Raw genomic sequence first — 15,313 nt, 5'->3', positions numbered from 1 at the left:
TTGATATTCAAATTCCATGTCTTAGAAGACATTACTAAAAATATGTGATAAGCTGTGTTTGTATTGTCTGCATATCTCATGTACATATTATATGAAGGTGATAGGATTTCTAAGAAAATTTGTTCCAGAACCAAAAAAAAGAGTGTCCTTCCTGTTCTTATGACTCTCACTGGAGGAACTGCCATTTTTTGGCAGTGATTTTTTAGAGAACGTATTTCTAAAAAGGCACTGTCGCAGTTCTGCAACATCCCTCGAGGGGCCATATAAAGTAGCGTAGATACACCTTCAAAATACACCTCATGGATGGACACTTCATGGCCGTTTGAAGAGGTCCAGGGTAACCCGTCTATGCACCAAGGTGGTTCTTCACTCGTCGAAGCTTAGAAATAATTTAAAGTAACTGTTCAAAGCAGCCCCTCTTTGAATGACAGCATTGCATATTTGAATATAAGAATTGTAATACAACCCACCTAAATTCAAGTTCAAGTACTCTGGCCACATAATAGCTTTGCAACTTACTTATTCTCTCTGAATATGAGTTTCTTCAACTTTAAAATGGGAATAATACCTTCTGAGATTCTGTGAAGAGGAAGCAGTGAAGTATGTATAGTACCTAGCATTGTATTTGACATGTAGTGTATTTATTGAAAAATAGTAGATGTTGTTATTACCTCCATGTATTTTGGAGGTAGCTATCTAAAATATTAGGAGACTCTCTCCAGTTTTGCTGTACTAGTAGAGGAGGAAGAATTTTAGCCAAAGTTTAAGAACTTCCAATCTAAAGGAATTTTAAAAAGTATTCTGCTTGTTTGTACAACATAACATTGCTTATCTCTGAAATGAACAGATTTGACTAAATCTCTGGGGGGAGGGAACTAAAATTTGATTAAACATCTGGCCCCTGGTTCAGCAACATGCTGGCCGTGTCACCTTGGTGAGTTACTATCTCTGTTGCCTCATTTATAAAATGGAGTTATTAATTCTACCTACTTCATAGGATTATTATGAGGATTAAATAAGTTTATATGTGAAAGCAATTAGAAATGTAGCTATACCAAATGTAGTAAGCACCATTATGTAAATGTTAACTTGTAGTAGTAGCAATAGCCATAGTAGTAATAATAGTATCATCATCATCAACTATGCTAAATGTTTGTATAAATTGCAATTTATGTCTCATAACTGCCTATAAGATAAGTGATGGTCACGTTTTATAAATGAGGGAATTTGGGCTCAGCAGGTTGATCGCTATAACAAACTTGATCAGTAGCAGTTGGGATTTGAATCCAGATTCATCTGAATCCCAAAGCCTATGCTTCTACCGTTATACCATCATATAGCCCTCTAAGCTTTCTTTGATTCCTCAAGTTTCAGAAAGGGAATTCAGTGATGATCAAACCAGAGCTCCTTCTCTACTGATACCAGATAGCTCAGGCTGTGTAGTTGGTGAAATTAAATCTTTAAAGGGAAAATCATATTAACCTATTTATTTTAGTTGCTGTTTCCAAGAACAGACTGTCATATATTGAATATTATCTTCTTAAAGTGGTTAGCTATTTTTTTAACCACATCTCAGGTGTTAAACATATTATTTAACAGTTACTTGTAGGCATTTAATAAAACACGTCTATTTGGAGGGAACTATAGATTTTAAACTTTAAAAAACTCGAAGCCTTTCAGAATGATTAACTTATAAATTTCATATAAAGCATATATATATATATATATATTTTAATTGATTTTATGTACCATCAGGATACTGTTAGTGAATGCAAAATGCTTTGGTTTATCCTTAGTATTAACTACTATTGTTTTCAGATTTAAAATAATTATTTGATGTTAATCTTTTGAATTTACCTCTCCACAGCTTCTAATTATTTTTCTAATTATGCAGATAAGCAACTTGAGAAATAAATGCTTACTAGTCAATAGTTTTTCATTATGCCATCTCTTTCTGTCTTCTAGAGCTAACATCAAACCTCGAAATACCACACCACCCAGTTTGGCACGAAATCCTGCCTCAGGTGTGCTTATGAGCAAAAGAAAAACATATACTGATAGCTACATAGCCAGGTATGTTTAACTCTGATATTCTAATAACCAAAATAAAAATGAGTATATGTAGTTTTCCAAGCACCATATACAAAAATATATATCAGGCTATTTATAGAAAATCTGATACTTTCTTTGCTATATGATTTAATCTGGCTTTTAAGTTGTACACTAAAGAAATAGTTTGTACATAAATAATATTTTCCTATACCTTGTAGTTATAATTATTGTTATAAATGCTCAAAGACAATTTGTTCAGTTCCACTGGTTTCATTTGTGTTTTTTGTGTCTTTCTTTTAACTGCAACATAGTTATTTTTACCTCCAAGTGTTGAATAATACACCCTTTAAACCACTGCTATTATAATTTTCAGCAGCATTTTAATACATTTAAACTCCCTGCTAAGGTTGTGATTATCCATGTACTTCCCTTTCTAATCTGTCACAGTATTTGCATGACTTGTACATTCACTGTTTTTAAGCATATAATGAAATCATCTCAGTTATATATATTTACTTTTTATATGTATCCCAACTTATTCTGGAAAGTTTTAAGACAAGATAGATAAATCCATAACGTACAGTGACATACAATATTTTTAAAAATGAAAGAAGAATAGAAAAAGGGAAAATGAGAATTAAAAGATACAATGAAAAAAAGGAATGAAGTTAGTCCACAAAATATGTGTCATGAGACCCTGTATATAGGCTAGCCAGGAGCCACAAGTTGGGGTCTAGACTTGTAGCAGCCAGAGTATAGGGGAAGATAGGAGCAGTTAATTACATAATTCATGTTGTCTAAAAAGGAAAAATAAATCAGTTTCTCTGTGAAAGCACAACGAGTCCTGAGGCCCCAAAAGTTCTCCTGTGAATTCTCATAAAGAGGCACTGAATAATTCAATGGATAACTTTTTAATTAACATCCCTACCGTAAATATGGGGATGAATCTCATAGGGTGTTTTCTTAAGATGCCCTCAATGCAGGCCTATAACATGACGTCCTATGATCCACAAAAAACAGTTGTGGGGTGTGTGTATGTTATGTGTAAGTACGTGTATTGTCTGCTTGTGTTGTATGTGTATAACGTATACAGCTATCTGTTATTCAGATGTAATCCAAGGATAGATTTTCAAGTATCTAAGATATTAGCTCTCAATCCTGGTTGCCATCAGAAGCGCCCGTGGAGCTTTCTAAAAATGAACATGTCCAGGTCTGTCCCTGAGATTTTGATTTCTTTGGTTTGGAGAGTGGGATCTGGGCATCTGCCATTTAAGAAGTTTTAAGTGTTGCTTACATATAACAAAGGCTGAGAACCATAGAGGAATAGAGGAATTGCTATCTTTCTAGCTAGATTCTTTAGTAAATACTGTTTGTCTCAGCTGAGGTTTTGATACGTGTTAAATATCAAAAAAGTGAGCATGTGTTTCTCGAAGTCCTGGAGTGTGGTTGTACTGTGTTGTTTATGTCTGGAGGCATGTGTTTTGAATCAAGGCTGAATATAGTATTAACATTCTCTTATAGAATGGAGAATTTAATAAATACGTATACTTGAATGAAAAGATCATCTTGTCTTTCCAAAGAGGTAGACAAAAGAAGTGTGAACAGGCAGGGGCAAAACTCACATTAAAAAACAAATTTGGGTTCTTCTTTGGTTTTCCTTCTTTCTCTTTAGATGGTTGATATGTGATGGGAAGCCCCTTGCTCACCTAACTTACCCTTACTATCCTATCCCCCCATTCCAGATAGAAATAATTATAACCATAGTAGATGAAAAAATGTTAGAGACTTCTTTTTCTGAAGTATAATAGACTAGATTTCCTGGACGTTTCCTAGGTCCAAAAACACCTAGAAATGCTGGATAAAATGGAACAAATATCCTTTTGAGTGTATAGCTTAGCTCTCAGAAAAGTTAGAGAAACAGGACAAAAATATAAAGGAAACTAGAGGTCAAATTGGTAAATTAATCCTGACACTGCAGCTACATTTAAGATTTTGACTGATCTTCACTACTTAGAGGCTTGGGTTTTAATTTCTTTGTGGGAGAGAGGAGTTGATTTTTTGGGCTTGTACAAAGTGGAGGGTTAGAAAGTCAACTTTCTCTTCCCTCCTCCTGTGCCTCTTGCTCTAAGCCAGGACTCTTGAAATGCCCTCCAAGGGGCCATCTTAGGCTCAGCTAGAGATACTCACGTGACAATATGTTACGTTTGGCATTGGAGTTATTTACAGGAAATATGGAACAACAGCAGGGCAGCATCAGGTGTTTCTCTTTCGTGGAAGCCCCTGCCGCAGTCCTGAGCCTAGTCTTTGGCCTTCCAGGTGACAGCTTAGGTGAAGAGAACAGAATCTCATAGGTGGGTGTAGGAACGGTTTATAATTAGAAATTCTGTGTACCCACAGGGAACCAATATCTCTCATAACAGTCCCGTAAACATAGCCTCCAGGTTGTCCTGAGGGGTATGTCCAGTTTCAGTGGACTACGTATAAGCACTATTGCCTGGAAACACAGCTGGCGTTCCACCTTTATTAGGTTTTCATTAAACAGAGCTAGGAACTTATCCCAATGTCAAATGTGTCCACAGGAAAGGAGAAAGAGTTCTGTTAGCCCTTTTCTCACAATACTCAAAGGGTTATCTCTCAGTGAAAGGATGGGTTAGGAAAAAAAAATTCCACCAACCAGGACTAGGAGACCCCAAGGAAACTTGTTTGTCTCAGCCATGGCTCAGAGGAATGCAAGAGTTCCCCTAGTAATTCATAACTATAGGCTCACCTTCACATGAGTTTAAGGTTTGAAAGTACAATATCTGCATTATTCTAAGAAATTCTTAACTGGAAAAATAACTTGGATAGTCTTGGTTTAGTAGCTCCCTTGGAGCCTGTAAAAGCAAAAGCAAATCGTCTCTGGTGTGAAATACTCTTAACCCAGGCTTCCTGATTCTCTCAGGTGAGCAAACATGAGCTTGCAATTCTGAATTCCAAAAGACACGTGGAAATTCCAAACTATACAAAGAAACAAGCAATCATGAGTGAGTGAGTGAGCGTTAGCATAAAACAAACCCCAGTGCCCATTACTTAAGATACTGAAATCATCAGACATTGCTTATAAAATGTCTGTTTAAAGTATTTAAAGAAATAGGAAGAGAGAATTGGAATCATTAACAATGACAATATTCTATCACAAAAAGATTAGAGCATCTTTACAAAAGAACCAAACAGAACTTAATATAAGGAAAAAACCCAAAATCCCAAGGGATGGTTTAAATTGTAGATTAGACAGAGCTGAAGAAGAGAGAAGTTAACTAGAGGGTAGATTTAAAGGCATTATCCAGAATGTAGTCCCAAGAGAGATGAAAGATGTGAAAGAGATTAAAAATCATGGGTGGTAAAATAAGGTCTAAGATTTATTGAATCAGAGGTCAAAAGAACAAAATAGAGTGAATGAGAGACATCATTCGAAGAGTTAATAACTGAGAATATTCCAGGATTAATGAAAAACGTGAGTTCTCAGAATCAAAGAACAACAATCCCAAGCAGGATAAATAAAATGCAAACAACATGAAGATGCATTGTGATGCAACTTGAGAAGACAGACAATGAGAAGATCTTAAAAGCAGCCAGACAGAAAATGACATGACTTAGACAACGTGAGGATTACCCAGATAGTACACAGCTCGCCTGCAGCACTTGGGGCCCAAAGACGATGGAATCGGCACGGTCAGAGTGCTGAGGGGAGTCACTGCTGACCTTTGCTTGTGTACCAACTAAGCCAGTGGTCCTCAAACCTGAAAGTGCATCAGAATCGCTTGGAGCGCTAATTATAACACAGCTTGTTGGCCCCAGCCCAGGATTTCTGATGCAGTAGATCTGAAGTGGGGCATAAGATTCAGCATTTATAGTAAGTTCTCAGAAGATGCTGATGCTGCCAGATTGAGGACGTCACTTTGTGAACCGCTGAGCTAAATTATCATTCCAAGAATGAGAATGAAATAGTTATTTTCAGACAAAAAAAATTGAGAAAATTTACTGTCTATAGACCATGACTAAAGGAACATCCAAAGACTGTACTTTAGGAAAAAGGAAAGTGACCAGTGGAGGAACTTTGCAAGGAGGAATGGTGAACAAAGAAATTGGTAATTACTTAAATAAATCTCAGCTAATACTGACTGTATGAAATAATAAAGATAAAACAAACTAATGAAATAAAAAGATGATAATAGAGAACATTAAGGAAACAACTGGTGGTCAAGTAGGAGCTCCCTCCGGGGTGGTGCTTGGCAGCTGCTTGAGATCCTGATGAGACCATTGGGGTCCTGGCTTCTGCATCGTTGTTGACAGGAGTGGAGAGGGAGCTTCAGAACTCGGGGTGAGACTTCACCTTCAGTTAACTCAGATTCCCATCAGTACTGTCAGCAGGTTGAAATTTTTTTGTGTGTGTGAGGAAGATTAGCCCTGTGCTAACATCTGCCAATGCTCCTCTTTTTTGCTGAGTAAGACTGGCCCTGGGCTAACATCCTCCTCCACTTTGTATGGGACACCGCCAGAGCATGGCCTGCCAAGCGGTGCATCGGTGCGTGCCCGGGATCTGAACCGGCAAACCCCGGGCCGCCGCAGCAGACCGTGTGCACTTAACCACTTGCGCCACTGGGCCGGCCCGGGGCAGGTTGAATTTGTTAGGCCCTGTGTTCTAATTTACTTAGCTGTCACAACACGCTCCAGACTCTTCTTTCATCCCGGTCCTCAGTCCTCATGGCTCTGGACCCTCGCACGCTGCCCCATGCTCTGTGTCCCGCTGTGCTTTATTGTTTAGCCTGTGACCTGCTGTAGATGTTATCTACGCTGTGTCTTGTCTTCTCTGCAAAACTGTGAGCTCCCTAAGCGCAGGAATTTTTATCTGTTTTGTTACTGCTCTGTCTCCAGGCTCAAGAGGAGTACTTGACGTAAACCAGGATCTCAGTAAATGTTTTTTTAATGGGAATGAGTGAGTAATACGTGAAGAGGATAAACAAAGTGAAAAATTTGGTTCATTTAAAATGATAAAGCAAACTTCTCTCAAGATTGATCAACAAAAAGGAGGGAAGGTACAAATAATATTCAGAATGAAAAGAGGGATGTAACTACAGATGCAGCAGAGATTTAAAATTATAAGTATTTTATGTCAGTAACTTAGGTGAAATTCACAATTTCCTAGAAAAATGTGACTTATGAAAACTGATTTCAAATGAACTAGAAAACTATATAGGCTTATAGTTATTAAAGAAATCGAATCAGTAAATAACAAACTACCCCTGCCTCCTCATCACACACGTGCACGCATGCACACACGTGCACACACACACAGAATGGGCTCATGATTGTTTTACATGATAAATTCTACCAAAATATTCCAGGGGAGGGAAGTGAAAAACAACATTCCTCAACTTCTTTTAAATGTTTCGTAAAACCTTAATACCCAGACTGATAAAAGAATGTAAAATTGTAATCAGTTGTACTTATAAACTTGAAAATACAAGTAAAAATATCCAAGAATTTTAGCGAATTGAATCCACAAACATGAAAGTCATGACACTTCAGATTTATCCCAGAAAATAAGATTGATTTAATGTTAGGAAGTCTATTAATATAATTTATCACATCAACAGATTAAAGGATTAAAATATATTGGTCATTTTAATATATATACACACACATTTATATATTTTATATATTTATGTATATAAAAGATATTCAGTAAGATTCACCACCTATTCTTGATTTTTAAAAAAGTTCTTAGAAAATTAGGAATAGAAGGGAATGTTATTAAATCAACAAAATGTATTTACTAGAACCCTACATCAGTCTTCATATTTAATGGTGACATGTAAGAAGCATTTTCTTTAAAAGCAGAAATAACACAAGAATGTCAGCTATAATCATTTCTGTTTTAATAGAATATCTAGCTAGTATAGTAAAACAAGAAAAAAAAACTAAAATTACAAGACATAGAAATAAAGACACAATATTGTTATTATGTGATTATATGTAGAACACCCAAAAAAGACAAACGAATGAATAAATAATAATGAAGTCTTTTAGTAAATTTGCTGGATTTGATATCAGTATACTGAAAATTATTACAGTCTTTTTATCAGCAACATTTTTTTTAGAAATACCCATACACAAACACAAATTCAAGGTACATAGGAATCAGTTTAAAATCTAAGCAAAAACTGTAATTTTGATGGAGAAAATTACAAAACTTCAAAGATATTAAAGAAAACCTAAATGGAAAAATATACCTTCTTCATATAATAGAAAATTCAACATCATAAAGCTATCTCGTAAAGCTATCTGTTCTCTCCTAAATCAATGTAAAAATTCAGTGCAATTTTCAAATAAAATTCATGAATCTTGACAAGTTGTTTTCAAAATGTAAATGAAGAACAAAAGCCTAAAATTAGCCAGGCTAAAAAATGATGCATGAATGATTTATGAGGCTATAGTAGGGAAGACAGTCCGATACTGATTCAAGGATAGACAAATAGAACAGTGGATCAGAATGCAGTGGTTAAAAAAAGAACCCAGTCCCACAAATAACTGGAAATTTCAGAGGTAGCAATGCAGATCTGGGGAGTGGGGAGTGGTGGGACTGTTGGATATCCATGTTGAGAAAAATTTTCTACTTACCTTATATCACGTATAAAAAAAATAAGCTACAAGTAAATTAAAGACCTAAATGGGGACTGGAAAGCTATAAAGACTTCAGAATAAAATAGAGAAGTCTCATTATCATCTGAGGAAAGAATTTCTTAAGTAATTTAGCAAATACGAGTTGTACAGCAAGAGACTGATTGATGTATTTGATCGTAATACAATGAAAACCTAGTGCTTCAAAAGACTCCAGGGATAAAGTGAAACAGCGTGCCAGATTGGAAGAGGATACACTATATATATAAACTAAAAAATTCCAGGACTTTTATCCAGGATATCTGGGAAATTTCGACAAAGAAAATTTTAAAAATGAAGGCACGCAGTAGAAAAATGGGTGGGTTTTGGTGGGGGGATGGAGAAGGGTGGGGAATAGGCAGTTCACAATAGTAGAAATCCAAATGGCAAAAAAGTGTGACAAGGTGTTCAGCCTGACAAGCAGTCAGGAGTTTGTATATTTGCAGTAGGATACCATTTTATTCCCATCAGATAAGCAAAAATGAAAAACTCTTGAAAGTGCAAATTGTGTTAAAAACCTGTGACATTGAGAACCCTCATATGCTGCCAGTGGGAGTATAAATTTGCCAACCACTATATAGAGAAATCTGGCAGTATCTAGTTAAGTTGAAGTTTTGATATTTTATGAATACTTATTAATGTTGGTATGAGTGTTGATTTCCTTAAATTGCCATATGCAGTGTTGAAATGATCTTTTCTTTTAAAGTAATTCTTATACATTTCATTGACAATAAAATTGGCTTATTTTCCCATGACATTCTTCCTTGATTGGGGTTATGTCTTCTAATTCATTATATTCTTTGTGGTTTGAAAAGATTATTCTGATAGCTATAAATTTGCTCTCAATATCTAAGTGGGTATGCTTCTTGATGCTGGAGATCCTAGTAATTCTACAGCCTGTCTCTAGTGGGACTGAAAGGAGAAAGAACCTTCCAGGCCTGTAAAATACTGACATATGCTCTTATTTTCATCAGCATAACTTTTAGATCCCCAGTGGGTTTTATCAGAAAGTCCAGTGATTCTTTATCACTCTTAAACTGCCTGCAGGAAAGAAGCATCTAGACTGGGGAGCACCTAGAATTCTCCAATGGCTACCTCTAGAGATAAAAGAAAAATTTTTTTCAATGGCATCATGCTTATATGACACCAGCAATTGAATTCTCTTTATGGTAACTTTAAAGTAAATATCATGTTCTCGGAAGAACACATGCCAGGAGGAAATGTAAAGATGTTCTTATGGGAATCAAATGTCTGTTCTTCTAGTTAATTAGTGTTTCATCAGTAGAAGCTGAATTTCCTCAATGATTGGCTTTTCTGATGAAACCTTTATAATCTCAAGCATTTTGCTCTAAAACTGTTGTTATAGTATGTAGTTCTTCTGACATCTATTTTACTTTCGTTGCTATGTTGTTAATAAGGCCCACTCTGCCAGGGCATGTATAAGGGCTTGTTGAGCATTTATTGCATCACAATAATTTAATATAATTTAATAATGCGATTAAAATAAATAATGAAAGAAGTACTAGGAGTCTCAACCTACAGTCCTTGTGACCAATGAGGGAGACCTGGGAACCGGAACATCTCCGTCTTCCTCAGTGCTGGGTTCCAGTTCTCTCTTCATAGATGGTTTTGCAGAAAGGACACTATAAATTTTCCTCCTGTTGCCGTTGTAGTAAATGCCAAGTACATAGAGCTGATGGAAGGCGCGGCTGCATGTGCTCATGGAGAATTCTCCTAACAGGGGCAAATAGAATGCCAAAGACAACATTTAGAATTTCAGTATTTCCTAAAAGAGATTGTTTTTTTTATCTGAACTGGAAGAATATTAAAAATGAGATTAAGGAAGCTTTTAGTTATACTTAATATTATGTCCTGTTTCCCAAGGGTTATGTGAACTTTGTGTTTCCATTTCTTTTCTGTACTTCCTCAGGCCGGATGGAGACTATATATCTTCACTTAATGGCGGAAACATTAAAGGCATTGAAGGAAACTCATCTGGACACTTACCAAAATTCTGCCACGAGTGTGGGACTAAATACCCTGTAGAATGGGCAAAGTTCTGCTGTGAATGTGGCGTTCGAAGAATGGTTCTGTGAACAAAATCCCCCCAAAAAAAGAGCTGAGTCCAGAGTTTTATGACTATTGCTGCTTGGCCAGCTAGAGCGCTTCCTCTAGTTCTTTTCTGCTAAAATTGTTCAAAATACGTTTTTCAGCAATTTTTGGAGCATAATCTTTTGGGTCTGTAATGTGTGTGTATATATATATGTGTACATATACTGTATATAATAAATACCTGATACCCCAAACTGTGCCATTCAAGGAAATATTCACTTAATCTGTCAGAAAATAATTTCAAGTGGAATCACTAACTTAGGTATTTGTTGTTGTTGTTAAAGCACAATAAGTATGCTTCCACAGACTCGCAAACGCTGCTGCTTAGCCCTCAAAGGTTTAGGATGATCATTCCTTTGAGCAAAAAATCAGAATAAACATTTTTATTATTGGTGCCTATTTTCAGATAGTACCATAATAGGATGGGATGCTCGGAATTTTGGAATTGAAGAGAATATTTTTAGTTACAATTAGTTATGTGAGGTCATTTTCTTGTAGAGCTCTCCCACAAAGAATTTTATTCATATCAAAAAAAAGACAGAAAAAAACCCTAAGGTTTATGTTGCCCTTTACTTGGTGTATTATTAATTATGTAATTTAAAAATCTTTACTCATTCTTTGAAAATGTAATTATGCAGTTTTCTTTTCAGAAACACACGGCTGAAAATACAGATGTTTCTTAGTCTAGTTATAACTGAATGATTTTTTTACTTCTGTGTGTATTGGTTGAACATATATTCTTTCTACTTCCAATTGTGTCTCCAAATTTCACTTTTTTTCTTTCTTTTTCCATAACCTCACGTCTAAAGAGTAGTTTTGTTTTTTGCAGTTCGAAAATGTAATTATTAGTATAAGATGCTCAAAATTCCTTGCAAAATCTTTCATGTTTATTTCTATCTGAATTTAGAAGAAATTATTTTAATACAAACCACATCACCTAATAAATAATAACTTTGGTAATTAATCATTAGTGCAGGGCATGCAGGTAAAAAGTATTTGCATTTTAGTCCCTTGTAGTTAGATGTAGTTATGAGTAGGTTAAAAGAATATCTAAGTTTTCCTACTCACGTTTTCTTTTATGTTTAATGATGAAACACCATTCACATCACAATAAAAAGCCACTGAAAATGCATTGCTTTAATGCATAGCTGACTTATTATGTAATTAAACATTCACAAAAATTTAATTATACTCTAACTTTGACTAGAATACAGCTTTTAATCATTGTCACTTTCAGTGTAACATGGTATTTAGTAGTAGAAATCTGTCTTTGCTGGTGCAGCCATATTCAGTAAGTCAGTAGTCATTTCTGTTGAATCAAACCTAACAGAGCTTTTGATTGTATTGTAAAGGTACAAGCAAATCTTTTATAGGCAATTTCTAGTTTCTTATGATTCTGATCCACTGTAAGGATCAGTGTAGGAATTGGTGTCATAATTTTCTCTGAAATTTATTTATGCTTATACTTTATAATTTTATTCATTAGTTTTTTGGGGTTTTTTTGTTTTTGTTGAGGCAGGGGAAACAAACTTAGTGGTAATAGGAATTGTCATTTTACTTACCTTATAGTTTCTTTCCTGAATTTTTATTAATCTTTTTTTCTGGTTGTCTTTATTTAGTCATCATGGTCAAAAAAACAGTCCATCAATTAGAATAAGCTGTAATAAATTTAGGAGAATAATATTAGATTTCTGTTTCAGTAATTTATGTTCTTCTGTCCTAATTGTTATAAATTATATGCAGAACTTTAAAATTTTGTTTTATTTAGAACTGAGCACTATTTTCTTTCAAGTATTTTTTTAAGACCACATAATTTTTGTCTGCCCCGGGAAGGGATAGATAAATGAGCTTAAATTAAAAAGTGGCACATGTTTGTTTCTCACTGCATTTCACAGTAGCAAATAAATGTTATAATGTACTACATAGAAAACGAGTTGGTAAGAAGTCATTCAATTCCAGAACCCAGAGATTATTATAAACAGTAGGTGAAATATATTTATGAATTATGAAACATGTTGTGACAATGTATTTAAATACATTTCTGTATTACTTGCATATAGTATTCTCATGTTGATTTGTTGTGCAATAGCTTGGTTTTTAAGAAATTTTCCTAGTTCGATGCATCATTTATTTTATTTTTATTTATTTTCACAAGTATTTGCCAGTGTTGTAGAATTAAAAAAAAGATTGTAAGCTTAAATTAAAATGTAAAAATTGCTTATATATTATTCTGAAAGTTATTAGCTTAAAAAAGTAAGATTATTATGGCTGCTGTTGTCTCTTGTTCACTCTGTTTTTTTATTACAAATAATATCTTCATTTTGAACCTATTCAATAAAGACATGAAGCAAAAAAACGCTAGTTGGTTTTCATTGACATTTTATCTTTTAGCCAGACATAGGTGAAAAGATGGGAACAAACTGAAACATAAAGAAAATATTCGAAGTCAAAATACAAATTTTTTGATGAGAAAGTAGCTTATCATTGGCAGTTTTTGTGACATCAGCTTTTAAATAAATTATTACTGTTTTATTGAAGTGTTTATGACCTCAAACTATTATAAATATGTTTCACCACAAGATTTTTAAGGCACAAGAAACATTCTCTTCATAGCCAATAAAATTTAGCACTTGAAAACAGTGAAGTCAAGGTTGATAGGAAACATTATGGATATTTCTAATTAGGTAATATTAGTTTAATGGCAAAAAGTGTGATGAATACTTAATGATTTAAACCATTATATTTAATATTTTAAACAGGAGCTGTCTCTAGTGAAAATATGATCAGATTAGGCATGTTTAACTGTACTCAGTTTTCCTTAGGCTAGAGGTAAACGCTGCTGCCATGAGTAGAAGCTCAGGGAATGAAAAAATAATAGACAAACAGCTACAAAGAGTCAGCAGAACTGTGGTGTCTATTTGCGTTGCAAATATATGTATTTTATATGGTAAGTATATTTTTAGTACTAAGGTTAATTTTTCCAACGGACTATATTATTGAATAGAGCAGTGCAGAATCATTAAAACAAAGTTAATGACAGCCACACTCATTTTTATTCTCATTTAGAAATTTTTCAGTTAAATATTGTCAGGATACTCATTATTTATATACAATTTTGTTGTCTTATATGTGAATCGCTTTTTGGCCACTAGGGGGTGCTTTTGGATATTTTAATATTATGAGCCTCCAATTGTCTTAAAGGCCTCTCAGCAGTATAGGTATGATTTTTTTTTTTTTTGATAACATGAAGTTACAGAGATTTTTAAGAGATAGTTTTTGTTTGTTTTATTGTGATTTTCATAATCCATATGTTGATTTCTTAAAAACCTAGCCTAGCTCATTTCAAGCACCTGTGTGGTAGTAATTGATAGATAATTTAACATTTACCTCACAGTATTTTGTTAGCAAAATTATGCATCTCAAACATATTACTCATGCACATTACCAAATATTCCTTGTACTATTTAACATTTCATCTTAGTTGTACAACAGTTATAATCTATATCCTTTAAGATAAGGATTTTTTTTTCAATCATCTAGCCTGGCTTAACATTATCTAACATTTGAGAATGACATCTATTTAAATAGGAGCTAAATAAATGGTTAGACCAACTAATGGAGAATGCACAAAGCTAAAGCTATAAACATTTAACAGATGCTTGATAGGGTCTTTATTCCATGAAATGCTAGGAATCAAGAGAAATAAATAAGATGTAATTAAGTCCCTGCCCTAAAGTTGATATAATTTATTTGGAGAAGCTGATATGTAAATGGACAATTACAACTTAGGACAAAAAGAATTCATTTTTGTGTGTGTGTGAGGAAGATTAGCCCTGAGCTGACATCCATTGCCAATCCTCTTTTTGCTGAGGAAGACTGGCTCTGGGCTAACATCTGTGCCCGTCTTTCTCTATATGTGGGACGCCGCCACATCATGGCTTGACGAGTGGTGCCTTGGTTCCCGGACCACCAAAGTGGAGCATGTGAACTTAACCACTACTCCAGCGGGCCAGCCCCAGGAAGAATTCATTTTAATGGAACTTTTTTGTTATAAAGGTGCCAAGAAAATACTGCCCAAGACTTGAAGATGGAGCTTCTCTCTTATCACCCCAAGTTATACAGCTGACCATTTCCTATTTTCTTTTTTTCTGCCCTGTCCTAATGCTTAAGGGGAACCTGGTAGAACATGAGCGAGAGCTGCGCTACCTTTTATTGGGAAAAGGCAAGTGGCAGTGGCAAGGATGTGTGTGCACTGGGGTCCGTCAGAGCCGTAAAATATGAACGACTTCAGCTGTCCTGAGGACTAAGGACAAGCCACGCTGAGTAAAAGTTACCTATGATTCCACCTGTTCAATCTTATGTCACATAACTCTTCACCTTCACTGTCATCTTTTCTCTCTCTGCCCAGAAACCTCAGTTTCTGTGCCTATTTTGAATGTGCAACAAGAAG

General features: G+C 34.9%; 1 protein-coding gene across 3 annotated transcripts in view; it reads left to right on the top strand.

Annotated features, from left to right (window-relative positions):
* Nucleotides 1–13,224, top strand: part of ZC2HC1A (zinc finger C2HC-type containing 1A) — a 49,680-nt gene extending 36,456 nt beyond the window's left edge. For 2 of the 3 annotated variants that reach the window (XM_004427134.3, XM_087420406.1), the window contains 2 exons: nt 1,966–2,073; nt 10,682–13,224. In XM_004427134.3, coding sequence (XP_004427191.2) covers nt 1,966–2,073; nt 10,682–10,847 — 274 coding nt within the window. In that variant the 3' untranslated portion in view covers nt 10,848–13,224. Of the gene's footprint in view, nt 1–1,965; nt 2,074–6,966; nt 7,687–10,681 lie in introns of those variants that run through there. The other variant, XM_087420405.1, reaches the window with a different exon arrangement.
* The last annotated feature ends 2,089 nt before the right edge of the window (nt 13,225–15,313 follow it).

Source organism: Ceratotherium simum, chromosome 31 (genome assembly GCF_057802395.1).
Source record: "Ceratotherium simum simum isolate JZ-2026a chromosome 31, ASM5780239v1, whole genome shotgun sequence".
Taxonomy (NCBI): domain Eukaryota; kingdom Metazoa; phylum Chordata; class Mammalia; order Perissodactyla; family Rhinocerotidae; genus Ceratotherium; species Ceratotherium simum.
This window is presented reverse-complemented; position numbering and strand designations above follow the sequence as displayed.